Source organism: Panicum virgatum, chromosome 5K (genome assembly GCF_016808335.1).
Source record: "Panicum virgatum strain AP13 chromosome 5K, P.virgatum_v5, whole genome shotgun sequence".
Lineage (NCBI taxonomy): Eukaryota > Viridiplantae > Streptophyta > Magnoliopsida > Poales > Poaceae > Panicum > Panicum virgatum.
Window position 1 is genome coordinate 36591686 of NC_053140.1, and position 27892 is coordinate 36619577.

At 48.7% G+C, this 27892-nt stretch overlaps 2 protein-coding genes across 3 annotated transcripts; one reads left to right on the forward strand and one right to left on the reverse strand.

Annotated features, from left to right (window-relative positions):
* The first annotated feature begins 1037 nt into the window (after positions 1-1037).
* Positions 1038-5011, forward strand: LOC120707211 (glycerophosphocholine acyltransferase 1-like). Its single transcript, XM_039992054.1, has 8 exons — positions 1038-1248; positions 1373-1456; positions 1920-1977; positions 2079-2179; positions 2743-2838; positions 2910-3003; positions 3541-3778; positions 4294-5011. The coding sequence occupies exons 1-8, from the start codon at positions 1171-1173 to the stop codon at positions 4664-4666; spliced, it is 1122 nt and encodes a 373-aa protein (XP_039847988.1). The 5' UTR covers positions 1038-1170; the 3' UTR covers positions 4667-5011.
* Positions 5012-12597: 7586 nt separating this feature from the next.
* LOC120707213 lies at positions 12598-27311 on the reverse strand. Of its 2 annotated transcripts, XR_005688881.1 has the most exons (3): positions 26960-27228; positions 26095-26873; positions 12598-12668 (listed from the first exon to the last, which is right to left on the reverse strand). XR_005688881.1 is itself a non-coding variant. In XM_039992055.1 (2 exons), exons 1-2 carry the CDS (start codon positions 27089-27091, stop codon positions 26430-26432), a joined length of 576 nt encoding a protein of 191 aa, XP_039847989.1. In that variant the 5' UTR covers positions 27092-27311; the 3' UTR covers positions 26067-26429. The 2 variants fall into 2 exon arrangements, 1 of the variants encoding a protein (XP_039847989.1); XM_039992055.1 differs by lacking the exon at positions 12598-12668 and having other exon boundaries at positions 26067-26873; positions 26960-27311.
* Between the last annotated feature and the right edge of the window lie 581 nt (positions 27312-27892).

Here is a 27892-nt window from a genome sequence, read left to right on the forward strand (position 1 = left end):
GCTTAAAACATTTGGCTTCCTTTAGATGACATGGACCTCATTGTCTTTTTTTTTAATGACGTGGACCTCACTTTGCATATAGTACACAGCATGGTATTAGAAAGGTTTTTTGTCAGCTACTGTGTAGCAGGCAGCCTGTCACCATTTTGAGTGGTGCAAAATAAACCTGTGTTTTTTTCTTCAACAAAGAATTTAAACAACAATATAGTCTTTTTTTTCCCAAGCAAATTGGGGTAGGTTAGAGATGAAGCCCGAAAGAAATAAGTTTAAGGTTCAGGCACATTGATAGCTAGTCTCCAAGCACTTCTATCCAAAATTATCTCTTTAGAGATATTCCAATCCTTAAGGTCTCTCTTAACCAACTCATCCCACGTCAGTTTAGGTCTACCTCTACCCCTCTTTACATTATCAATCTGCTCAAGAACCCCATTACGCACCGGCGCCTCAGGAGGCCTTCGTTGGACATGTCCAAACCATCTCAGCCGATGCTGAGTAAGTTTCTCCTCAATTGGTGCCACCCCAATACTATCCCGAATAACTTCGTTCCGGACTCTATCCCTCTTTGTGTGCCCGCAAAACCACCGCAACATCCGCATCTCCTCAAAGAATTTAAAGAAGAAACGAAAACTTGCCGCCAATCCAAAGCAGCACCAACGCGTAATAAAGCATCTATACACCGACGAGAAGAAATAATATCATAGAGAGTAAAAAAAAGGAAAAAGAAAAGAAACTAAAACGATTTATCTAGATCCTCCCAAACCAAATCACGAGAAATCGCGGATCCATCGGCCGCCGGGTGCAGAACGGCGAGGGCACACGTGTTCTGACGTCGCGTTCTACCGAATCATTGACGAGGAACCCCAAGACGCCACGCAGCTCTGTCTGTGGAGCTCACGGAAAAAGAGAAGCTTTTTTTTGTATTTCTTGGATGGGATCAGATTGGAGAAAAGCCCAAACCAAAAGACAATTAAGCGGTAAGCAATGGCACACCGTGTGATTGTATAAAAAGGCCATTAAATCCAAGGGAGAGCAAAGAATAGGAAAGGAAAAGGAAGAGGGGAAATTCATAAAAAGAAAGGTGGTGCAGAGGATAGGAAGAGGGAGAAGGGAGCTTTACGTCTTCTAGAGGCCTTGGTCGCGTCTCGAAGGTTCTTGCCTTGTTCGGAAGGGATGGCGTCGGAGGTGGAGGACGAGGCGGGGGCGGGGTCGCCGCTGGTCGCCAACGGGGCGGCCGACGTCCGACGGAGGGTGGGTCGCCGCGCCGCCGCCCGGCTGCTGGGCTGGCGTTCGATTGGTTTCTGTTGCGATTTCGATTTTCCTTTTTTTTGGGGGGTGAGTTGATGATCTTTTCTTGGGGGGTTTCGTGTTGCAGAGGGACCAGGCCAAGGCGATGCTGTCCAAGCAGGCCGTCAAGATCGCCACCAAGGCCGAGGAGCACGAGCGCTTCATCTTTAAGGTCATTTCCTTCCTCCTGCCTCCGCTTGCAATCTCTTTCCTCCCTTTACTGTGCGAATTGTGTTGTCATCTCAACAAATCCTGCCGCGCCCCTTGCTTTTATTTATCGGAATTTAAGGGATTGTTGTCTTGTGTCTCCGTTATCAGTCCAGTCCGCAGTCAATTCTGGTGGGCATCTGTGATGTAACTGTTCGATGAGTACGAGACGATGTTCTTTCTTTCTTATCTTCGCTACATCCAGTCAAGAATATTTCTCTCACACAAAATCAGCACCAGCCAGCCAGCAGTACTTTTCTCTTACAAAAAATCAGCACCAGCCATCTGAACACAAGGTTTGGGGGCAATTGAGCGGAATGGGATACTGTAGCTGCACTACTTTGTGCATTTATTGTTCGTATTGTACTGCAAAGATTATAGGATGTAGGGAATGTTCTCACATGGTGACACACGTTTTAAATGTGCAGGTCACACACTTGCTGGGTGTTCTTGGATTTGGGGGATTTTGCTACCTATTGGGTGCCAGTAAGCAAACTGCAGCATTGAACTGTTTGGTTGAGCGGGGTACATCAAGAGCTGCTTGTTGGTTCCTCTTGTAACACTGTATGCTGTGTTCGTGTTTGCAGGACCACAGGATGTTCCATATGTGTACTGTCTGTTTTATGTCATATTCGTTCCGCTTCGCTGGATCTACTATCGCTACAAAAAATGGCATTACTATCTCCTGGTGAGTCCAATACTGTCTCACATTTTTATGTTCTTGAAATGCATCCAGTATAAAAAATGTCCTTGAACTTTGTTCAGTTCATCAGATTAAGTGTGTTGGTGTCTCTGTTTGAGGGCTCTATCCAAAGCATAGCTTTTAAGTGAAATGGCTTAGTGGCACATGTTAGTATGATGAGTGAACAATACTGTTATATGGCATTGGGGCAACTCATTTCAGTTGCATGATATATGTACAAAATATTGTCACATATCTCTTTATTTTTCCTTTGAAAGTACAAAGGTGTACCCCTTTCCTGCTAATGATATGGAGTATTCTGTATTCAAGATATTTCCTAGTTTAACAGGAATAGCCATTTACCTTATTTACCACATAAATAGTATGCATCTGTATGTCTAGGTCAACATTCTAGGTCTCTTTAATTTTGCAGTTTGAATGTTCCAACTTCCTAGTCACAGTTATATGTTTGCTGGGCACCAGCTTGATGTTCTCTTGTTGGAATGCCTTGCATGCAAACCAGTTTCTTGTGTGTAAAATCTTGTGATTTTATTTTTCCTTTTTTTCAGGACTTCTGCTACTATGCCAACACTTTTCTCCTTGTAATGATTCTCTTCTATCCAAAGGATGAAAAACTGTTCATGGTTTGCTTCTCATTTGCAGAGGTATGAAGAACTTTGTTGTTGATTTCTGATCTATGTCCAAAATATGTGTGTAATCCTTTAATTCATTACAGGGTCCGCTTGCTTGGGCACTAATTGTGTGGCGCTGCAGCTTGGTATTTAGCTCATTTGACAAACTTGTTAGTGTCCTGATACATCTTTTACCTGGTAAGTGATGAGTGATCTCAGACATGAAACAGCCCGATCCAATGCATGGATACTTTAGTTTTGCAGTTAAGACATCATTTAGTTTTGTGGACTATTTAGCTGTCTCAGTTCGTTGAAACATTTGACCAATGTGCGCAAATTATTTATGGGAGGTTTACATTCTTTGAATTGTTCTTCTCTTTGTTGATTAGCATGTGAATATGTGATGTCAGCGTGCTAGCTCATGATTTCTTGAACTTCCTTGTTTTAGTGAGCTTCCTTCTTCCATTATTACTGAAAATCTATGAAACTACTAGGAATACTTGGGCCAAAATATTAAACAATTAGAAATAAAAAACGATCAACATTTACTCTTTGATGAATTGAACAAGAGTGTGCGATTTGTCTGTTAGTCTACATAAGAGCTCTGAACCTGAACTCTGGTCTGGGTTATATTGACGCCTTCTCAGATTTCCTCTAGGTTCTCAGATTGCATCTATTACATTTCCTTTCTGAATATACATATAGTGCTTCATGACTGATTGAGAGCGTTTGCAGGGATTGTTCTATTCACTATCCGGTGGTGGAATCCGCAAACATTTGCTGCCATGCATCCAGAAGGAAGAGCAGCCAGAGTTACATGGCCATATGTGGAGGATAAATCATATTTATGGACATGGCTGTTTTTTGTTCCTCTAGCTGCTTACACTTTGTGGCAACTTATGTATTTTCTCATAGTTAATGTGCTTCGTCGACAGAGGTTGTTAAGGGACCCTGAAGTCATGACATCATACAGGTACCTGTTTGCATGTTTTTTTTAAGGTCGAGCATGCAACCTATTAGCCTACTTTGTTTGATCATGTGCATCTGGATTTTTGCATGCCCTCTTGCCTTGAACTGAGAGAATAGCTTAAAGGTAGTCTTGTGAAATAGCAATGGGGGAAGATGGATTTTGGGTTTGTCCCTGACACAGTATGCATCTCCTGGCCACCATTGAATGGTGATATTAGCACTAAATGAACCAAGATAGACATAGTTGCAGTTGTATTTTCATGCAATGACTAGGCCCTATGTACATTGATGCAGTCCGTAGATTTAATGCTTGAGTAGTCCGTAGGTTTAATGCTTGAGTCTTACTTCGAATTTATATGCAAAAAAGTCTTCTCATGCTATGTTCTTAAGTTTCTACCTGTTTTTCCTTTTTGCCAACATGCATTCCCCCAGTTCCTGACTCCCTGTTTCCCAGTTAACAATGTTTGATTTGAGAACCTGGGGAACTCAGTAATTTCCATGTTATAAACTGTTTTTCAGGGAGCTCTCAAAGAAAGCACAGAAAGCAAACAATATCTGGTGGAGGCTGAGCGGACTGCTGGGTGATAAGAACCGTCAGGTCATGTACATACTTCTCCAGGCGCTGTTCACAGTGGCGACGATGGCCTTGACTGTCCCCATATTCCTGTCCTACTGGATGCACGTGGTGTTCCAGATACTGAAGGTGTGCGCTGCGACATGGAACGGCGGAAGCTTCATCCTGGAGGTGATGCCTCGTCAGGTAGTACAGAAGCAGCAGACGAAGAAACTCAACATGAAGCCTATCGAACAGACGAACTCGACGCACCATGCGGAGGATGATGGTACGCCGGGTAAGCAGCATGAGCACACAACCGAGGAGCAAAAGCACTAGTGTGGAAACCAAAGCAGGATGTAAGATTAGATTTTGCAGGTTTACATTGTTGATATTACTTTGTGTGGATGTTCCGTTGGGACTTGGGAGTTTTTTCTTTCCTTTTCGACATTTGTCTGATGTGGGGGATATGATGTGGGCGTGTTTGACAAGGCAAGGGTGGTTGTCCTGATTTCTTTCTCTTTCTTTTTTCCTTTTTATTACTGGTGCTGGTGTGTTATTTGGGTAGGAAACTAGGAATCTTTATCTGTGGCAGTTGCGATGTTGCTCGAGTTGTTGCAACTCTCTTCTTTTAACTGATGATCATGTTAGTGATGTATTAATGCTTTGATGTCATTGCTTGCATAAGGTTATCATGAAGGATAGAATACGGTGGCATTTGGAGGACTCTTTCATGGTTTGCTGTGCAAACATAAATTCGTGGAAGTTGCATTGCAATCCCAGGGCAACTGTGCCTTTGACTGACCCTCGCAGCAAGGTAGAAAGCCCGATCTGCTATCATGAGCAGAGCACCGCCTCAGTGTCAGTGGCGGGCTGCGTTGCCTTCGTTAGGCGGCGACTGGGTTCAGAGCCTAGCGTACTAACGATGAGATCAGCTTCTGTTCGTCACGCCGATGAGGCAAGTGTAGCCGATTAGTGACGTTGTAGTGGATCGAGCCCAGCGTCAGACTAGTTAAACACGCTGGCGTAGAACCTAACCCCTCCAACTCCAAGCAAATGGGCTCGTCATCCATGAAATTACGGGTGCCTTCAGTGCAGTGCGATCCACTACATGATCAGGATCCAACTGATCTGACCGGGTCAGTTACGTTCCGCGGATGTCTAGTCAATCCATCCCCGTCGTCCTCTCTACTAGCTCCCTCTCGACACGCCACACGGCCACTACTCGGCGCCATGCATGCCGCCGGCCGGCGAGCACCTATAAATGGAGCACCGCACGGTAGCTTGTGAATTTTGTTTGTTTGGCCGCTTCGATCACTTTGCTTTGCATCCGATCCCCGGAACCGCGACACGACAAGCGTCGCGATCCGAGTAGCCACCATGTCGCCGTCCGCCGCGCTGGCCGCCCTGGGGTGCGCGCTGTTCCTGCTCAGTTCGAGCGCCGCCGCGCGCCGCGCGCTCGGCCGCGGGGACGCCCGTGCGGTGGCGTCCGTCGCGGCGGCCGCCGCCCTCGTGGCCGCCCTCCTCGCCGCGGTCTGCGCGCACGACCGGGCGCGCGGCCGCCGCCGCCGGGGCCTCCTCCGGGCCGCGGCGTGGGCGCTGTCCGCGGCGCTCACGGGCATGTTCGCGCGCCGGGTCGCCGCGCTCGCGCCGGGCCCGGCCGCGGCCGCCCTGGTCTGGGCCCTGGCCACCGCCACGGTGGCCGGAGGGTTCTGCTGCCTCTTCGTGCACGACCCTGATCATCACGTCGTCGGCGGGCGCGGCGCACGGCCAGCCTAGCTGCTAGTGCTAGCTACTGCACGGCGTCAGTTCGCTAGTCCTCGTCGTGCTTCCACAAAACGTACAGTACATACGTGTCATACGGTTGAGTTGTTACAAGTAAAAAATCACCCGTCCGAAACACAGACTCCTACAGTCCTACTAGTAGTAATAATAAGCTGGGACCATCCAGTATTCCAGTGCCAAGCTGGAGGATTCATTCGATCTGGTGGGAGTTGGCCTTTGCCATATTTGCTTCCTGTCTTCTGGGCTCTGGCTGGTTAGTGGTTACCGAGTCTTGGGCTCTCTGAATGTGTAGAGAGATCGTGTCTGGTATACACTGCAACTACGCAAGCAAGTGTTGGCAAGGAAGGAGCTGGGCTGGGCGCTACCAGCTACGGCTTGGGGCTCAACACGCATGAACACGGATTAGCTAAGTTTTTTGTTACCCTCTCGAGAGAAAAAGTTAAGTTTTTGCCAGCGTGTCCAATGGTTGTTGACCATGTTATGATAAAGGAGACATGTTTCCCTGCAAGCGCATGCTTCCTTCTCGTACTTAATCCCTGCAGAAAAACTCTCTTTGTTCAAAAAAGAAGACAAAGTCTAGTTTATACTTTTGTACTATCACAAAAGTCTAATTTTCAACTTTCAATTACAAAACCTAATAACGAATGCCATCCAATTGTGCAAACCGGACAAATTTAACCCTCTGTGTGATTTTTCAACGAAGAGTCATTATTTCCTTCTGAAGAAACTACGCCTCGCCTAGGGTTCAATTTTTTGCCAGGTTACTTGTGCACGCCATATTCAGTGCAAGGCAAGCCTCCTCAACAAAGGATCCTGGATGGCAAAACATGTGATCTGTGTGGGAGCGAACATGAAATGGAAACGTTGAAAAGAAAGCAGGAGCACTGCTATGTTATATAAGAAGAAGCAAGCCAGTTCAGTACATTGTTGATATTACATAAAGAGTAGGAACTCAAGACTCTGAGACCCTCTAACATGCACTAAAAAAAGCAATTTCTAGTATTCGTTCTTGCAATTCAAGCTGCAATTTCTAGTATTCATAGTGTTTGCGGTTTCATTCTTGCACTCCCTAGTGTTCAAGCTGCAACTGACATCTATGCATCACCTCCCCCGACAATCGGCCAAGTGGCGGACGCAGATTACAAACTTAGGGGGGGGGGCTTGGTTCTTCCTCCTTCTCATCTCCACTCATTTCCTCTCTTTTTCTTCATCTTTTTTCTTTTTTTCCTCACTTTTCTCCTTTGATTTCAGTGGAGGTTTTGGGCAGTAGGGGGCTAAGAGCCCCCCTAGCCCCCCCCCCTCCCTAAATCCACCCCTAGTCCTGCTAGTGCTAGCTAGTGCGCAGCGTCAGTTCGCTGCTTAATTATTAGTCCTCATCGTGCTTCCACAAAACGTACAGTATATACGTGTCATGTCATACGGTTGAGTTGTTGTTACGAGTAAAATTACCCAGTGGCGGACCCAGAGATTGGGTAGAGCCTGGGCACAAGTTGCAGTTGTCAGAGCTGCCCTTGTTCCATGCTTTGGCAAGTTACGTATAGGCCTTACTGAGAGGTATTTTTTTGCCTAGCTCAACTGCACGCATGGTACATCCTCTCACTTTGAGCCCGGGCCAGTACCTAGGGTCACCGGGCCCTGAGTCCGCCCCTAAAATTACCCGTCCACAACTAAAACTCTAGCAATAATAAGCTGGGCACCATCCAGTATTCCAGTGCCAAGCTGAAGGATTCACTCGATCTGGTGGGAGTTGGGTTTTGCCATGTTTGCTTCCTGTCTTCTGGGCTGTGGCTGGTCACCGAATCTTGGGCTCTCTGAATGTGTAGAGTCGTGTCTGGTATACACTGCAGCTACGCAAGCAAGTGTTGGCAAGGAAGGAGCTGGGCTGGGCGCTACCAGCTACGGCTTGGGGCTCAACACGCATGAACACGGATTAGCTAAGTTTTTTTTTGTTACCCTCTCAAATCAGTGGCGGATCCAAGAATTGAGTATGGGGGGTGTTATTTCTCCTCCTCCTACCTTCTTTCTCTCTTTTTCTTCTTCTTCCTCCTCTTTTTCTTCTTCCTCTACATCATCCATGGCCAAAAAATGTGTGTGTGTGGTGGGGGGGGGAGGGGGGGTGAGGGGGCTTTTGGGGGGCATGGGATGCAGGAGGGTTGGGGGGGCTCCAGCCCCCCTTGCCCCCACACTAGATCCGCCCCTGTTTCAAATAAAAAAAGCTAAGTTTTTGCCAGCATGCCAATGGTTGCTGACCATGTTATGATAAAGGAGACATGTTTCCCTGCAAGCTAGCATGCTTTCTTTTCGTACTAATCCCTGCAGAGAAACTTCCTCTGTGTTCAAAAAAATAAAAAAAATTAGTTTACACCTTTGAACTATCACAAAAGTCCAATTTTTAACTTTCAATTACAAAACATAATAACGAATGCCATCCGACTGTGCAAATTTAACTCTTTGGGTGATTTTTTAGCGGAGAGTCATTATTGCCTTCTAAAGAAACTGTGCCTCACCTAGGGTTCAATTTTTCACTTGATTGCTTGTGCACGCAGAGTGCAAGGCGAGCCTCCTCAACAAAGGATCCTGGATGACAACCCATGTGATCTTTGTGGGAGTGAACATGAAATGAAAACGCACTTGATCTCGTTGACAACCAAAATTGGCACGGCTGTGCAGACCGGTCTGACCGGTATGCATAGACCGGTCAGAACGGTCAAGGTGACTTTGTCCAAATGCAAATTTGACTTCACCATTACGTAGCTCTCGTCGAGATGATCAAAATGCATATATGAAATGTCCAATTTGGACTTCGGTTGAGAGAGTTATGACTTCAAAAAAAACTTGATCCAAACCCAGACCGGTCAAACCGGTTGGTTAGGGCGGTCAGACCGGTCCAGACAGCCCAGTCCAAGTTAGAAGTTGTATTTTACCATGAAATTAATTAGGGTCTCAACTCCTAATAGGATAAGACCATCCCTCGCTAGAAATATAATCGGCCACGACCTATTGAGGGCATACAACCCAATCGAATCTATCAAATCAATCTACTTTTTATCATTTTTACATTTTCTCTTTATCCTAGCTTTTTCAAACTCTATATGCTATTCTTCTCTCGTCTCCATGGTGTTTTAGGACGTCCTATCTGTCTTGCCGAGCTTAGGGCAACCCAAGATGCGCTTGCCCCGATGGGGTCCCTCCCGGGCGGGTGTTCATTGGATCCTCGTCGGGCTGCCCTGACTAGACCGGTCTGACCGGTCCACCATACCGGTCCAACCGGTTGGTGCCACGACGCTGCAAGGAGTGTCGCCGCTCGCTGCACGATTGTGTGCGTTTTTGTGTTGGCCTCGAATCGGCACCAACATATTTTTGCGACTCCACTGGAAAATGAGAATTTGGCTATCATGGCCGATCCATCAAACTCCAATGATATGATGGCACTTGAATGTTTACATGAAGAACTACTCAAGTATATTCATAAATATATACTTCCTCACTATTACCAGGTAATGGAACAAGGCGTCATCATGATGAAGATATTTGCCATTGACGAGTTGATGATGTATGATCTATCAAAGCATAGTAAGTCTCCAACCAACTTTATAAGTGGTTTGCTTAATTTTGTGGATGATGTAATTGATAAAAAAATGTAGATCCAATTCCTTTTTTTTCAAAAGTCGGCTATTGAGAAGCCAGCTAATAATCCTTGCAATAATTTGCCAATTTGTGATGTTGCTGGTCAAGATACAATTCGGCCATCTCAACCGAAATTGTGGAAACTCCCCTAGTAAGTACATAGAAACTAATTCTAGTACTTCTACGCTCAGGGGGCAACAAAACAAAGGCAAAAGCGCCAGTTGCACCACAACCGTTCTGATCGGTTCGAAGACCGGTCTAACCGCTTCATCTAGGATTTTGCACAATAAATCAAAACCCAAGATGGTTAAGCCCAAAAAACCTGAGATTGGTGTTTGAAAAACAGTTGAAGCCAAAAGCCGTCATAAGCATAAAAAGAAAAAGCCGAAGCCAAATAAGAAACTTCCGGCTAGATCCTCGAAACAAAAAGATACCAAACATGCTACTCGGGCTAAGAATTTCAGCAAAACATCAAGTTCATCATCGGAATCGGCAATGGAATAGTTTTTCTACATCGATGCCGTTTTCGTCTTATAGATCACCTACGAATGTGCCATGGGGTGCTTATTTTAAAATGTCTTATTCTTGTTCACCATGATTTCATAATTCATGTATGCTGCTTCTTTCTATATATTTGTGTCCAAATTACATTACTTATAGGGAGCCGACGATTAATGAGTCATCACCTACAAATAAAGGTTGTTTTGATCATAGGAATCGGTCTATACAAAAAAAATAAGCGTAATGTGATCAAACAAGTCTATCGTGTCAAAAAAGATGGACGTTTGAGCAAAAATCCAGATTTGACACAAGATAAAGAAAGGCCGACCGTTGAAAAAACATCGGCTAGTTCTAGAATTGCCCCTGATGGTGGGCATGTTTCAAATGATATAGCTGAACAACAATCAGGTTCGGCTGGAGGGTAAGACAAGAAAGAAAAGACTGGCGACAAGCCAACCGGTTCAACCGGTTTCCGAAACAATCTGACCGGTACGCCGATCGGTCTGACTGGTACTCAAGATCGGTCTGAACGGTGCGTCCAATGAACCTGGAAGTTCCTCCAAGAGCAAGATAAGGCCAAGTTTCAAGGAACGATTGGCCAAATATGAGAAGCAAGGAGCTACTCAGAAGAAGAAACAGAGGAGATGGCCAAGCGAAGCTAAGGATGAGAAGACATCATCAAGATGTTGCGAGCAATTGGATCCTCGTTCATCCCAAGGTAACTGTGCTACTATGCCATACTTAGGACCGGTTGCTCCATGATTTTGGTGAATCTTTGTTATTATATGCCTTTGGATTACAGTAGGATGCATATGCAATCTTATTATATTCAATATCCTTCCATGTATCCAGGTTGTGTATCACTAAGACCGATTGTTGTCAATAACAATCTGGTCAAAAGAGATCTCAATTATAGCAGGGAGAGCGAGAAGGACATAAATCAAGATTCAAAGTATTTATAGTCGAGGTGGTGTCCCTCGGGCTTATCTACACTCAAAAGAGAAGATTGCAACATTTGCGCAAGCAATAATTGATGGAGCAACAAGTGGAGGTCGAGCCAACAAAGCCAACAGCTATGAAGAAAGTTTGGAGGCCGAAGCAAATTGTTTCATCATCAACTTGAAGGAAAGCAAGATATGGCCGATAATTTCTATCGCCCTTAGCACAAAAAATGATTGATATATTAGTAATCATCACTCTTAGATAATTTTGGTCCAGAGAAGTGTTCTTTGGCACGCAAGCTTTGCTAAAGAACAGGGGGCATATGTTGACGACCAAAATTGGCACGGCTGTGCAGACCGGTCTGGCTGGTATGCATAGACCGGTCAGAATGGTCAAGGTGACTTTATTAAAATACAAATTTGACTTCACCATTGTGTAGATCTCGTCGAGATCATCAAAATGCATATATGAAACGTCTGATTTGGACTTCGGATTAGAGATTTATGACTTCGGGAAGATTTGTTCCAGACCCAAACCGATCAGATCGGTTGGCTAGGGCAGTCAGACCGGTCCAAACAGCCTAGTCTGAGTTAGGAGTTATATTTTGATACGAAATTAATTAGAGTTTCAACTCCTAATGTGATAAGATCATCTCTCTATATAAATATAAAGGGTCACGGCCGATTGAGGGCATACAACCCAATCGAATCTATCAAATCAATCTACTTTTTATCGTTTTTACGTTTTCTCTTTATCCTAGATTTTCTAACCTCAACATGTTGTTCTTCTCTCGTCTCCATGGCGTTTGAGGACGCCCTAGCTGGCCTGCCGAGCGAGCAACCCAAGGTACGTCTACCCCGACGGGGTCCCTCCCGGGCGGGCGTTCATTGGATCTTTGTCAGGCTGCCCCGACGAGACCGGTCTAACTAGTCCACCATACCGGTCTGACCGGTTGGTGCCGCGGCGCTGTAAGGAGCGTCGCTACTCGCCACGCGTTCGTGCGCGTCTGTGTGTTGGCCCCAAATCGGCGCCCATTCAGTACATTGTTGATATTACGTAAAGCAGTAGAAACTCGAGACTCTGAGACTCTCTAACGTGCACTAAAAAAGTAATTCCTAATATTCGTTCTTGCAATTCAAGCTGCAATTTGTAGTATTTAGAGCGTTTGCGGTTTCATTCTTGGGATTCCTAGTATTCAAGCTGCCACTGACATATATACATCGCCTCCCCCGACAATCGGCCATACCAGCAGGGCAGATCCAACCGATTACAATGCTGGCGATCAAGGATGAAGATGAAAATGGTGCCAGCGGGTCAAAGATGAAAGAGGAGAATCCTAAAATAATTTAGGAGAATGCTTGCAACACAACAAACAACAAAGATCCACGTGATACAGAGCTAGGAGCTTATGCAAGGGGGATGTGCGTAAATGGTGACGAATACAGAGGATTCATGCAGCGCCTTGCCACATCGTCGCTCTAATAATCTATACTATTTGGGATTGGACCTTCGGGTCAAGCCCTCACCCTCGGAAATGCTCCCTAACTCGTTTGCAGGACCTTCGGAGACCAAGACCTTCGGTAACGAAGGATATCGCCTTCGTCCGGCCGAAAGTGACGAACGGTTGCCCAGAAGCGCAAGCTCAGGGGCCAAGACCTTTGGTAGCGAAGGATATCGCCTTCGTCCGGCCGAAGGTGACGAACGGTTGCTCAGAAGCACAAGTTCGAAGACCAGGACCTTCGGGGACGAGGATCGCCTTCGGAGCTCCCAGAAGGAAATGAAAGCCTTCGCCTGGAGCAGGCGTGCGTGTAAAACGTGAATAAGTGAGAAGGTCGGGTTTGTACACCTAAATACGTGAGAAGGTCGGAGTTGTACACCTCTAACCTTGTAATTTTAGCCTAAAACCGGTTGTAAGTGAGCTGTAAATGAGTTGGAAGGGGGCAGTTTAGGAAAACCCGACCGAAGGCTAGGGGTATAAATAGCCCCCTCTCTCCACAGTATAAAGGGTTGAATTTTCTTGGCTATTTCTGGAGAATTATGTTCCTACTTTCATTGCCATTTTTCACTCTGTTCATGCTCCCTGTCTGGGCATCTAAGAAGCTAAGATCCCAACAGCGGCGCCCACCGTTCCAGCTTGAAAGACAACCCACGATGGCCCCAGCGAAGAAGAAAGCCACCGCCGGCACCACAAGCACCTCCACTGAGCCTGTCCATATCCTCGATGGCCCTCAACCACAGCACGAAGGAGCCAACCCACGAATTAAAGACATCACCAACGAAGCTGCTCTTCATGGAGACCCGATTGATAACACTAAAAACACCGAAGCTCATCAACTCACAGAAGCAGCACTCAAGCTCAAGGCCTTTGAAATGAAGAAAAAGAACATCGAAGCTCAGCTTGCCACCAAAAAGAGGGCACTGGACCAGGCAAACAAGCTAGCCGAGGCCAGGCGCAGGCTAGCAGAGATGGAGGCAGAAGTTGAGAGCTTGCAGAGGACATACCAAGAAATGCCCGAAGGTTCCTCCCAGCAAGAAAACCGCGTCATCCTCCAGACAGCCTTCGCTCACAATGAAAACCAAAGGCCACCGCCGGTCAACCTCCCATTTGACCCGACCTCGCCACTCTCAGTCGCTCTGCAGCGAACTTCATGGCCGCTCGGCTATAAGTCCACACAGCTCCCCAAGTACAACGCTACAACAGATCCAACTCAGTTCCTCATGGCCTACGAAGCAACCATCGCCTCGGCCGGAGGTGACGACTCCACCATGGCCAAGTCCTTCGTCATGGCCTGCGAAGGTTCTGTGGCCAACTGGTACTCGTACTTGCCTCCGCAATCAATCAACAACTGGTATCAGCTGAAAGGAAGGCTCCTCCAGGACTTCCAGGGCTTCAGAAGGCTCAACACAAACACTGTGAAAGACTTCAAATGCCCCCAGCATGACCGTGAGCCTCTTTATGACTACTTCCAGAGGTTCGTTCAAAAGAAGGCTCAAATTCCAAACTTCCCAGAGAAAGATGCGATAGAGAAATGCATCGAGGGTCTCCTGCCTGGCCAGCTTGCTTCCCACCTCATAAGAGAGCCTCTGAGGACTCTAGAGGCGCTTTATTCAGAAGCAGAAAAGTACGCGAAGTCAGACGCCGACCACCGCAGAAGGGTCGAGCAAAGAAGAATCATGCGTCAAGCAGAAAAATACAACCAGCAAACATGGCAGCAAGAGAAGCAGCCAGCTCACCAGCTCATCTTACCTCTGGAACCTTCGCATGAAGATGAGGACCAGATAACCTTCGATCCCTTCATAACACCGCCAGAGTCGGAACCCCAATGCTCAAACGACAAGCAACCTTCGTCCGGGGCACGAGGCAGAGGTCGCGGCAGAGGAAGGGGCCGAGGTCGTGGACCTTCGCGTGATAACAAAAAATTCTTCTGTCACTTCCATGGGTCTGACTCCGACCACAGAACAAACCAGTGCCCGGAGAAGAAGAAGACCCTTGACAGAATGGAGTCCGAGAAAAAAACCAAGCTAGTTGGGCACACTGCATGGCCTCAGACTCCATAACCGCAACAAATACAGTACGCGCAACATTCGTTCGTTCCACCACCCACATTTACACAAGCATACCGTCCACCCATGTTTAACTACAACTACAATCACAATTGGCAGCCGCAGCCAAACCCTCAAACACAAACCATTCAACCCACCACCCAAGCTCAACTAACTCAAGAGCAGCTACCACCACCCCCAGTCCACCCAACAAAACAAGAAAACCAAACCGCAAATAGCCAACCCGCGGCACTACCATCCTTCGGTATGATCATGCCCATCTCCGGAGGTTCCACCCTGGACTTCGAAAATAAGAGGCAGCGCAGGGACTACTTCAGGCAAGTCCATTGCATCGTCTCTGAAGGTCCAACCAAGAGAACCCAGTGGTCACACTCTCCGATCACTTTCTCTGAAGAAAATGTCAACCTCATCAGCTACCCACACACAGATGCTCTTGTCATCGAGGCAAACATTCAGGGCTGGAGGATTGGCAAGATACTGGTTGACACTGGCAGCTCTGTAGACATCATTTTTTCCGACACCTTCGACAAGATGGGCATCGACCGAAATCTGCTTCAGCCTTCGGATATCCCTTTAATGGGTTTCGGAGGAAAGAGAGTGAATGCAATCGGCAAACTGCCGCTTGCTGTGTCCTTCGGAGACACGGGCAATGCAAGAACAGAGCACATCACCTTCGATGTGGTAGAGATGCCCTACCCATACCGCGCAATCTTAGGAAGGGGGACAATCAACAAGTTCGAAGCTGTCATACATCAATTGTACTTATGCATGAAGATTTCGGCTCCCGCGGGGGTCATCACCATCTGTGGAGACCAGCAGCTTGCGCGGGACATAGAGCGGGGATACACCCCAGGCCAGAAAAATGTCCACAACCTTCGGACTGAATCTAAGCCTGCCACCTTCAGAGAGCAGCAGAGAGACAACGAGAAAGAAACCTTCGAGGAAGACTGCGAAGTCAAGAAGGCCCCCCTTGACGTACATCTACCTGACAAAATGGTAACCATCAACGCAACCCTCGAGCCCGAGGAAGAAAAAGAGCTTCTTGAATTTCTACGCAAGAATCAAGATGTTTTCGCATGGTCCACCAGTGACCTATGGGGCGTCAGCAGAGATATCATTGAGCATCGCTTGGATATCAACCCAAACATCAAGCCAAAGAAGCAGAAGCTTCGCAAAATGGCAGATGAAAAAGTTGCAGCAGTCAAGGCCGAGGTCCAGAGACTGCTAGATGCAAAAGTTATCCGAGAAGTCAAATACCAAACATGGTTGGCAAACACCGTGCCGGTCAAAAAGAAGAATGGCAAGTGGCGCATGTGCATCGATTTCACTGACATCAATAAAGCATGCCCGAAGGATGACTTCCCGCTGCCAAGAATTGGAAGAGTCGTCGATGATGCGGCAAACAGTCAACTGATGTATCTGCTGGATTGTTTCTCCGGATACCATTAGATTTGGATGAGGAAAGAGGACGAAGAAAAAACAAGCTTCATAACCCCCTTCGGCACCTATTGTTTCGTGAGGATGCCCGAAGGATTGAAAAATGCAGGACAGTCTTTTTCAAGAATGTCTTCGGTGGTCCTGGAGCACCAACTCAGAAGAAATGTTCTGGCTTGCGTTGACGATATTGTAGTAACCAGTTCAATAAGAGGCAATCATGTGGCAGACCTGGCCGAAACCTTCGCAAGCCTAAGAAAAGCAGGCCTGTCCCTGAACCCCAACAAGTGCATCTTCGGAGTTCACAAAGGAAAGGTGTTAGGATGCCTCGTGTCCACCAAAGGCATCGAAGCAAATCCTGACAAAGTAAAAGCTCTCTAGAACATGGAGGAGCCCAAGTCCATCAGGGACGTACAGAAGCTCACAGGGCGGATAGCAGCCCTAAACAAATTTATCCCTCGCTCTACTGACCGAAGCCTACCATTCTTCAAGGTCCTTCGCAATGCAAACAAATTCGAGTGGGGCCCCGAGCAAAGCGAAGCCCTTCATGCACTCAAAAATCATCTCCAGAACATGGTCAAAATGACCTCTCCTGACTCGAAGGATGTGTTGCTCCTGTACATCGCGGCATCCAACTCTACTGTCAGTGCAGCGCTCGTGCTCGAGAGAGAAACCGAGGGGAAGAAGAAGCAGCTACCAGTTTACTTCGTATCCGAAGCTCTAGCTAGCTCGAAGCTCCTGCACTCAGAGCTAGAGAAAATTGCATATGCAGTAGTCATGTCTGCTCGAAAGCTTCAACACTACTTCGAAGCCCACAAGATAATCGTAGTTACAGATCAACCTCTGCATGACCTGTTCAACAACAGGGAAGCCTCGGTCAGGATTGCCAAATGGGCTTCAAAACTATCTGAGTTCTACATAGACTTCGAGAGGAGAACAGCCATCAAGTCACAAGTATTGGCAGACTTCATTGCCGACTGGACATCCCCAATCTTCAAGGAGGAACCTTCAGCTGAAACCTGGACCGTGCACTACGACGGAGCCTGGTGCAACGAAGGAGCAGGAATTGCTGCGATCATAGAATCTCCCTCAGGAGCAAAAACAAGATATGCAGCACGGCTAAGCTTCGGCAACCTCGAATCATCAACAAACAACACCACCAAGTATGAAGCCTTGCTCCTGGGCCTTCGCAAAATGAAAGCCCTTGGCCTTCAAAATTTCATAGTCAGAACAGATTCGAAGGTCGTCAGAGACCACGTCGAAAAAGACGCAGAGGCAAGAAAACCAGAACTAATCAAGTACCTCGATGCCGTCAGAGCCATGGAGAAGCATTTCAAAGGCTTCGACATCGTCCATATCCCGAGGCATATGAATGACGAGGCTGACAAACTGGCAAAAGCAGCATCTAGAAAGGAACAATTACCCTCGGATGTATTCTTCGAAGAAATCACAGAACCTTCGGTCAAGCCGAAAAAAGAAAAACAAGTTTCAGTCATCTCAGCCGAAGATTGGAGAACACCGATAATGGAGTACCTTTGAGGAAACATCGAGCTGCCAAATGAGAAAGAGGAGAAAAAAATATTCCAGAGGGCGAGGAGCTACATCATCTCCGAGGGAGAGTTGTTCAAGTCAGGTGTCACCAGCCCATGGTTAAAGTGCATCTCGACAACTGAAGGAATCGAACTCCTCAAAGAAATTCACTCCGGGTTTTGTGGATCACACATTGGCTTCAGACAACTTGTCTCCAAAGCCTTTAGGCAAGGATTCTTCTGGCCAACGGCGCTGAAGGACGCTCAGCACATAGTGAAAATATGCCAAGCATGCCAAATGATGGGCCCAAAGTCCTCTAAACCTTCGGAGTCAACTCAGCTAATACCCCCGATCTGGCCTCTTCAAAGATGGGGAATTGACCTAGTTGGACCTCTACCAACAGCTCAGGGCAATTACAAGTATGCAGTAGTTGCTGTTGAGTACTTCACAAAATGGATCGAGGTCAAGTCACTCATCAACATCAAATCAGAAACAATCAGAAAATTCTTCTGGCAGAACATCATCTGCAGGTTCGGGGTCCCAAGGGAGATCACTGTCGACAATGGCAAACAATTCGATTCACAGCTCTTCAGAGAATTCTGCTACAGTGTGGGCACGAAGGTAATCTTTGCCTCGGTGTACCACCCGCAATCCAACGGGGCCGTTGAAAGAGCCAACGGCATCATCTTCGGCAGCATCAAAAAGTGCCTATTTGATCAGAAAAAGGGCAAATGGGCTGATGAACTACCGAAGGTCATCTGGTCGCACAACACCTTCGAATCAAGAACCACCTAGTTCACCCCATTCAGGCTACTCTACGGTGCCGAAGCAATGACACCAGAGGAGCTCAAAAACCGAAGCCTAAGGGTAACCCATCAAGTTGAGGCCATCCCCTCGGACGACAAAGACCTCATGGAGCTAGACATCCTAGAAGCCTCGAAAAACATAGAAAAGTATCAGCAAGAAACCACGAAGTGGAGGGACAAGAAGGTCGTAAAAAAAGCATCGCAGTAGGAGACTGGGTCCTAAAAAGAAAGACAAACGCCGAAACCTCCGGCAAACTTCAATCCAAGTGGGAAGGGCCATTCCTAGTAATCAAGAGCAACAGGCCAGAGTCATATCACCTGTCTGACGCCGAAGGCAATGAGCTGCAGCATCCTTGGAATGCGGACAACCTTAAAAAGTACTACATTTAAGATTGTGAAAAGACCGCATCGCGAAACTATAAGCGAACGCGGACCTTCGCAGACTTTTTCAGTTCTTTTTACTTTGTAAAAGGGCCGTACTCTTTTCCTCACAGGGGGAAACTCCACACCGGAGGTGAGGTTTTTAACGAGGTGGACCCATTGTAAACCATTTCAATGAAATAAATTTCCCACAAACAAAGTGTCACCTTCGCCTAAGCAACCCAAATGGCAAGCTTCGGCAAGCATCTATATGCTACACAAAGCAATAAGTTAGCAAAGTATACAGAATCCGTAAACTTTGCATACTTATCAAAACAAATGCTAAGGGGCTTCGACCTTCAAAAAGGTCCGAACCAAAAAACCTTCAGCACCAAAGGCACAAAAAGTGAAAAACAAACGCCAAGGGGCTTCGACCTTCAAAAAGGTCTGAACCAAAAAACCTTCGGCACAAAAGGCACAATAAGTGCAAAACAAACACCAAGGGGCTTCGACCTTCAAAAAGGTCCGAACCAAAAAACCTTCGGCACAAAAGGCACAATAAGTGCAAAACAAACGCCAAGGGCCTTCGACCTTCAAAAAGGTCCGAACCAAAAAACCTTCGGCACAAAAAGTCACAAAAAGTGCAAAACAAACGCCAAGGGGCTTCGACCTTTGTCGGTACCCTGTAGCAGGGATACCCACTCTTACTGCAGCAAGGCAGGACCCGCGTAGCTATCCGTAACTGCGCGCAAAGGACGGAGTAGCCAGGCCCCACGGGTCAGGCTCTTTCCTCACCAGGACAACGGCCCCGGACCCTTTCCCCGCCTAGGGATGGGTCCGGAGATGTCACGTGTCTCTAAGGAAGGGAAGCTCCGGGCTGACAGCCGAGGCCTCGGACCCCCCATAGGGGTCCGGGACCTCCTGTGTCCATCCGGACCCCCCTTACCGCGTGGGGGTCCGGAGCCGCCACGTGTCCCGGAGGCACGGGCGCGGGCTCGTGTGCGAGTCCGCCGCTAGGAGACTCGCCCACCCACCGCATTTAATGCGGTGGTTGAGGCGTAATCTATCACCGCGGCACGCGGGGCAGCCTTTGTCAGGCCTCACTGTGCACCGCGTATTACCAAGGTACACAGTGCAGCCGCCTGTGCCGCACCCGACGCAGCGATGGCTGCAGCATTAAATGGATACGACGGCACGGCACTTTTTCATCATGCCGCCTACGCCGCAAGCTACACAGCCCGTTCAGCTAGGTGACAGGCGACGCCACTAGCTACGTCTGGTATCGTCCCGACAAGACAGCACCTGGACATGATGGACGAGGGACTCCAGGAGCGGGCAAGGGATTCCAGGAGAGAGATCTCCTTTGCCTGCTACGCCATAATGTATGAACAGTACGTTATTTTATACTACATCGTTGGGCCCACCTGTCGGGGACCCAACAGCCATGTACGCGCCTCCCTTGAGATATAAAAAGGAGGCGCTCGCTGCGCACTACAGGCTCTCCGGACACACACGACACAAGCTCTCGCGAACTCTCTCACTCTCATGGGAAGGCAATACAACACACAGTGGACGTAGGGTATTACGCTCCGGCGGCCCGAACCACTCTAAATCTTGCTGTGTTCATCGTGTTCTTGAGTGAGATCTAACTAGGACTAGCTAACCCCCGAGTACACACCCTCTGGGCTAGGGCGGGTGCCTTCCGCCACCCGGCCGTGGTTTGCAGCACCACGACAACCTTCAAAAAGGTCCGAACCAAAAAAAAACCTTCGGCACCAAAGGCACAAAAAGTGCAAAACAAACACCAAGGGGCTTCGACCTTCAAAAAGGTCTGAACCAAAAAAAAACCTTCTGCACAAAAGTCACAATAAGTGCAAAACAAGCGCCAAGGGGCTTCGACCTTCAAAAAGGTCAGAACCAAAAAACCTTCGGCACAAAAGGCACAATAAGTGCAAAACAAACGCCAAGGGGCTTTGACCATCAAAAAGGTCCGAACCAAAACACCTTCGGCAAAAAAGACACAAAATGTGCAAAAAGAACGCTAAGGGGCTTCGGCTTTTTAAAGGTCTGAACCAAAAAACCTTCGGCACTAAAGTCACAAAATGTGCCAAAATAACACCAAGGGGGTTTCGACTTTTAAGACGAACCAAACCAAAAGACCTTCGGCAAAAAAACAAAAGAAAAATACCCTCGGAAAGATCGAAACATGGATGCCAGAAAGGGGGGGAGACATTTTTCCTTCAAACCCCTAGGCATCAATTACTCGATCCACACAACAAAAAGAACAAAACCCCCCGAAGACAACAGTGCGCAAGAAAGGGGGGAGACATTTTCTCAAAAATTCAAAATTTCCTCGCGTTGCCTCGGTGGTAATCAAATAGTCTAACAAAGTTCCACAAAAGAGAACTCACCTTACTACACAAACTGCCTCCGGGCAACAACTCGTTAGGAAGGGGGGGAGACATTTTTCCCAAAACAAAACCCTAACGAGCGTTGCCTCGAAGGGTGCACAAAACAAGGTACCTCGAAGGATGCACAAAAATAGCACCTCGAAGGATGCACATCACAAGGCACCTCGAAGGATGCACATCACAAGACACCTCGAAGGGTGCACAAAACACAGCACCTCGAAGGATGCATTCAAAGAGTCATCTCAAAGGATGCCCGAACAAAGGCATCTCGAAGGATGCACACAGAGAGGGAGGCCGAAGGATGCACACCACAAGACACCTCGAAGGGTGCACAAAACACAGCACCTCGAAGGATGCATTCAAAGAGTCATCTCAAAGGATGCCCGAACAAAGGCATCTCGAAGGATGCACACAGAGAGGGAGCCCGAAGGATGCGCAACAAGAAGCCCTGGGAAAAACAATCCCGAGAGTATGTACACATCGAGAAGCAACGCGAAGTTAACATGCGACGAAAGTAAAAAAGATTACAATGAATCACGTCCGGACCATCACAAGTATTCTGCAACGCTGCATCCGGGACAAGCAAGGCTGAAAGCCTCCCAGCTCATCGAAACCCTAGCATTGTTCACATCCTGCAGCACGGGAATATTTACAAACAAGTTCTAAAGCCCCAAAAACAAACCCCTACAAGCTAATCTTTACACCTGAGCTCTGGGAGATCCGTCTGCTTCGCGTCCCGAAGGAGGCCTGCTCGCTTCGTATGTCCCATCGACCCCCGAAGGTTGATCAGGATTTAATTCCTACACAAATAACAAAGTTTTACCACGAGAAAGCCAAAAACCAAAAAAAACTCAGAGCCATCTGAAAGAAAGCTTACCCCTGTCGCAGCAGCCGCAAGGGTCCTAACAGCGACCTTCCCCGAAGGCTCCCAGAAGCGCTCGAAGTATGCAATCTTGACATTCTGAATCCTATCAACCTCTTCAGACAAACCATCGTAGGGAACGTACTGAAAGTCCCCTTCCATCTTAGAGAGGTCGACGGCGCCGGCATGGAGAAGATTCCCAACAAGCCCCTCGAAGGAGACGGACACCGCGTTATCATTCGCAACGCTCATCACCTCCCCGAGGCCCTCGAACTCCGATAGCAACCAGTCCAAAAGTTGAAAGAAAACTTGGGGACCTTCGGCCGGCTCAGGCAAGGGCAAAGGCTCCGCTCCAAGGGCAGCAAGAGCCTTCCTGTACTCTTGGTACACCGTGTCGGCCCGAGCGGCAACATCCGAGAAAACCCCCTCGAGCTCCGCCACCCTAGTTTGAATCGCCTCCAACTCACTAACCTTATCCTTAAGAGCTTTCTTCTCATTGGCGTCATCCTCTACCATCTTCCGAAGGTTTTCAAGAACCCTCTCGTTGTCCCTCGTTGCCGCCTCCAGCCTGGTACACTTCTCCTTCAATTGTGTATTCTCATCCCTCAGAGCGAGAACTTACACCTCAGCCCGCCGTAGCTTCTCCGACAGGCTCAGCTTCTCAGTGGCGCTCTTGACCCGAAGGTCCGTGTCCGCCTTGACCTTCTGCATCAAAATACAGCTAGCGTGGGCAAGCTTCTTGCTCAAGTCGGCCATGATGAATGCAGCATCAGAGGTGGACGTTTCTGCCACGGCTGCATTAAACTCTGAATCAAACACAAAATCACCTTCGGGGACAACAAAAAGTGAACAAAAGCTAAACACAATCCGACCCCGCCTTACCCTTTTCAGGGGGAAGAATCCCAGTCGTTCCAGGCCCATGCATCACCGCCAAAAGTTGCTTCATCGACGCAGACACAGCTGCGAAGGAAATAAAAAGAGGGACCATCTAAGATCACAAACAAACCAAGGGTTGTCAAAACCAAGGAAACAAAGCTTACTGGCTTCATCGAAGCTCAACCCCTCCAGAACATCCACCTCCCTATCCGAAGGTAGAGCTGATGCTCCGCCTGGGAAATCCCCGCCCCTGAGAGAGAGCAGCGTCTCACCAACCGCGATCTCCTCCTCCTCGGCACCCGCCGCAAGGGAAGGTGTGGCGACCGCCGCCATCGGCGCTGCATCCTTCGGGACACCAATCACAGGCCTAGTAGGCCTAGGCTCAGGCGACCTCGGAATGTCCGCAGGCTTGGCCCCAGTCTTGACAAGACTCTGAATCCTCCGGCGTTTCGTCGTACCTTCGGAAGAACAGTGAAGGTTAATCAGAGCTCTCGCCACCTCAACCCGATGGCCAGAACCAAAAAGCATGGTCCCGTACTCATCGCTGAGATCATAACGGGATCTAAAAAGCCTCCCCTCGGGAACTACAATCTCCCCGCCCACCGTCCCCATGAGCTCTTCCATGAATGAGGGCGTACCGCTGTCGCCCGAAGAAACCTCCTCATCTTGCGCCTTCCTCTTGGCGCTCTCAGCCCTCGCAACAGAAACCTTCATGCTCGAAAGTTTCCAACCGCGCCCACGACCTCGCGTGCCAACAGCCCTGGAGCTCCCCGCCTCCTCCACCTTAGCCTTACCTCTGGACTTCTACCCAGGAACCTCCGAACCAATGTTCCCCGGCGGAGTCATTCTTGGAACGACGTTCGCCAGCACCGGCCGAGCCTCGTAGGCCACGCCCATCTCAGCCAAACACCGGTTCAACCGAAGGTTACCACCACACACCTCCACCAAAGAATGATACTCCTTTTTGTTCCAAGGACCCAGTATCTCCGCAGCCTGCCGCTCCAACTCACCCACAATAACTTCGTCACTGGAACCTTCGGGTCTCCGAAGCCCAAAAACCGGAGAAGTCAAATCATACTTCAAACCAGCAAAGCGCTTGCGCTCGAACCTCGACGGAAACCAACCAGCAGTCAAAGGCCAAACCTTCGCAGCCAGAAATTCCTCGACAGCATCCCTGCCACCACAAACTTGGCAAGCCGTCATGAAGGCTTCCAGACATGATTTGAAACCCGGCCCACACTTGCTGAAGGCAGGCTGATAGACGTGATCGAACATCTCAATGTCCGAAGCCAGCAGATACTTCTCCTCGACAGAACCTTCGGGATCAGGGAAGCCAATCTTGTCGTAAAACCAGTATCCCAACCAGTTCCCCTCCCACTTGTTCTGGTAAGCCGTCGAGAGCATAACCTTCACTAGGCCGGTCCTTTTGTTCGGCTTGCGAGGAACGAAGGTGCAGCAGCCGTTCTGAACCTCGCTAAGCTCGGCATCATCATCTACATAGACCTTACGAGGCTGGCAGTGCAGCTGAAAAAGCCTACAAAAGGCATCCACGGACACTTCCCCTCCGAAGGTCCTCAATACCCACAGAAACTTGGCCAATGCAACAATCCCGTTCGGGGTAAAGTCGTGGAGCTTCACGTTAAATGGCTCCAAAAGCCTCGGCACAATTGGATCCATCGGAAGCCTAAGCTCCGCTGTAAAAAAATCCTTAAAGACCACAACCTCGCCGGTCTCCGGTACAGGAATCACTTCTGCCCCTGGAGGGCGACAAACCCCCTCGGTGAAATAGCCCTTCGAAACGTAGAAGTCTATCGTGCTCTGAGAAACGACAGATGGCTCGAAAAGCAAAGTCTTACGTTTCTCCGGACCTATTAGTTCCGACACGTCTGCGGATACCGCCGAAAGGCTCTCGCTGAACTGCTGCTGCTGAGAAGGCTGCGAACCACCCGCCTCTCCTTCGAGAGCTGGACCAGAGTCTGCACGGAGAACTGCCCTCTTAATGAATGCCATAACTACACAAAAACGAAGAAAGGCAAATTAGGAAAAAGGGTTCTAATGAACCTTCGATCAACCTCGTTGTTTGCTTAGTACGAGCCATGAGCTGCAAATCCACTTACACTGAGGAAAACGACAACCTTGACCACGCACAAAAGCGGAACATTCGAAAGAAACGCTTTATAGTGGAAAGCGCCGAAGGTAAGCAAAGCTCGAGAGGGTACATAATTTACCCCCCCCCCTCCGCTTATATAGGCGAGGGAAAGCAACAGTACCAACGGTAAAGTCGAGGAGTCGGCCGCCCAAGCGGCGCAATAGGAGCCCGACACGTACACCACCAAAACTGACCGTTGCAGCCGACGGTTCGGGAGACGTTTTTCCTCGGGAACTTCTCGAAGGTTACATGCAATCTTCTTCTTCAACGCGGGTTCGGACCTCGCCCTCGAGGGGCTATTATTGGGGATTGGACCTTCGGGTCAAGCCCTCACCCTCGGAAATGCTCCCTAACTCGTTTGCAGGACCTTCGGAGACCAAGACCTTCGGTAACGAAGGATATCGCCTTCGTCCGGCCGAAGGTGACGAACGGTTGCCCAGAAGCGCAAGCTCAGGGGCCAAGACCTTCGGTAGCGAAAGATATCGCCTTCGTCCGGTCGAAGGTGACGAACGGTTGCTCAGAAGCACAAGTTCGAAGACCAGGACCTTCGGGGACGAGGATCGCCTTCGGAGCTCCCAGAAGGAAACGAAAGCCTTCGCCTGGAGCAGGCGTGCGTGTAAAACGTGAATACGTGAGAAGGTCGGGTTTGTATACCTGAATACGTGAGAAGGTCGGAGTTGTACACCTCTAACCTTGTAATTTTACCCTGAAACCGGTTGTAAGTGAGCTGTAAATGAGTTGGAAGGGGGCAGTTTAGGAAACCCCGGCCGAAGGCTAGGGGTATAAATAGCCCCCTCTCTCCACAGTGTAAAGGGTTGAATTTTCTTGCTATTTCTGGAGAATTCTGTTCCTACTTTCATTGTCATTTTTCACTCTGTTCATGCTCCCTGTCTGGACATCTAAGAAGCTAAGATCCCAACATATACATGATACAGGTCCAAACTGCACCTGCTTAAACAAAGCTTACAAACGGAGTGAGTCACTGTGCTAATGAAGAGGGCTATTGGGCGTGTGCCCGTCCAATATCCGCCATGGCGCTTGCAGTACTCTGCTTGTGCACGATCAAGAACAGCTAACGCTCTGTGTTCGTGGTCACCTAGTTCTAGTTATGATACAAGGCGAAGCTCCCACGCATTAACATGATTTCGTTTTCTTTTCCCCATGTAATTACAACATACTAACACTTGATCGGCGCGGCGCCGGAGCTCTTGGCCAGCAGCAGCAGCAGCAGCACCTGCTGCGCCGCCGCTCAAGCTCAATCCGACTCCTGCAGGCCGGCGAGCACGACGGAGCCCACGAACAGCCCCGCGGCGCCGGCCGCGAGCACCGCGGCGACGACGGCCTGCGCGGCGACGAGCGCGGCGGAGTCGTCGGGCACGACGACGAGCACGGCGACGGCGGCGACGAGGAGCGGCAGCGAGACGGAGGCGAGCGCGGAGGGGGACGCCCCCGCGGCGGCCTCGACGAGGCTGAGCAGGCCCAGGTCCTCGGCCTTGGACAGCAGGCCGAGGCGCTCCAGCGAGGAGAGCGTGACGCCCAGCTGCTCGGCCCGGGACAGCAGGCCGGCCTTCTCCACCGTGCTCAGCACCTTGCGCCGCTCCAGCTTCCGGAACACGTCCACGGGCACCTCCTCGCTGCCCTCCGCGAAGATGCCCGCGCCGAACCACTGCTTCGACCAGTTCTCGTCGTACCGGTTCACCTGCGCCAGGATCAGGAACAGGTCGAGCAGCTTGAGCAGAACTCGATCGGGTGGAACCGCGAGACCGATGGGTACGGGGTACCTACCTTCTTCTTGGGCGCCATGGCCGTGACCTTGAAGCGATGTCGGCTCGTGGAGGGCGGCAGGAGGCCAGCAGGCTGGGAGAGCCGAGACGAGGAGCAGCAGCCGGGGGAGATCGCTGCTGGCATCGCAGCCATTGTTGTTGCTTCCTGCTCTTCTTCTTCCCTTGTGCAGCGACGCAATCTGTTTCCAAACTGTCTTGTTTTCCGGACTGCTTGCTCTCTATTTCGCTGTCCGCAGGAATCGAAGGAATCTGAATGTGGCCACTGGCAGAGGGGCTTATCTTACGGCTGGACCCACGGGCGAGTTGGGCGAAGCCGAGCCACAAAGTATGTCGCGGACTCGTCGTGGCGACGCTTCCTGCCGGCCAACCCGCAGGCCACACAATTTGCAGAAACGCAAGCACTGTACCACAGCCAAGCACATGGCCTTCGCCCATGCCTCAGAGTTCACCCATCTTCAAGCTAGTTGCAAACTTCTAATAATTGTGGGTCGCTCATTCGTATTTTATGTCAAATCTGACAAATTTTTGGTAACTTCTTCATGCTCCTGCGTGTTCTCTCCTATTTAAAAGTTAATAAAATAAGCATGGACGGATAATTTATTTGAAAATATGATACCTCCATGACAGATAATTAAATATTTTTCATGTTCATTCTACGGTGAATCTATAAGCACCTATCTTATATTGTTAGTGTATGTAATTTTACGTATACTAATGGTCAAAGTTAAACAAATTTAGTTCCTCGAGAAAATCTAGACATACTTTATGTTACCAATATAAAGGACATTATTAAAAATTAGAAATCGAAGGGAGCACGAGATTTGGCCACTAGTCCACCACACTGCCGCTACTATATACTATCACTAATAACATTGTTAGCCGTTTTTCTAGTCAATAATTTAGCTTTTACATTTATCATCTGTAAAAAAATTAG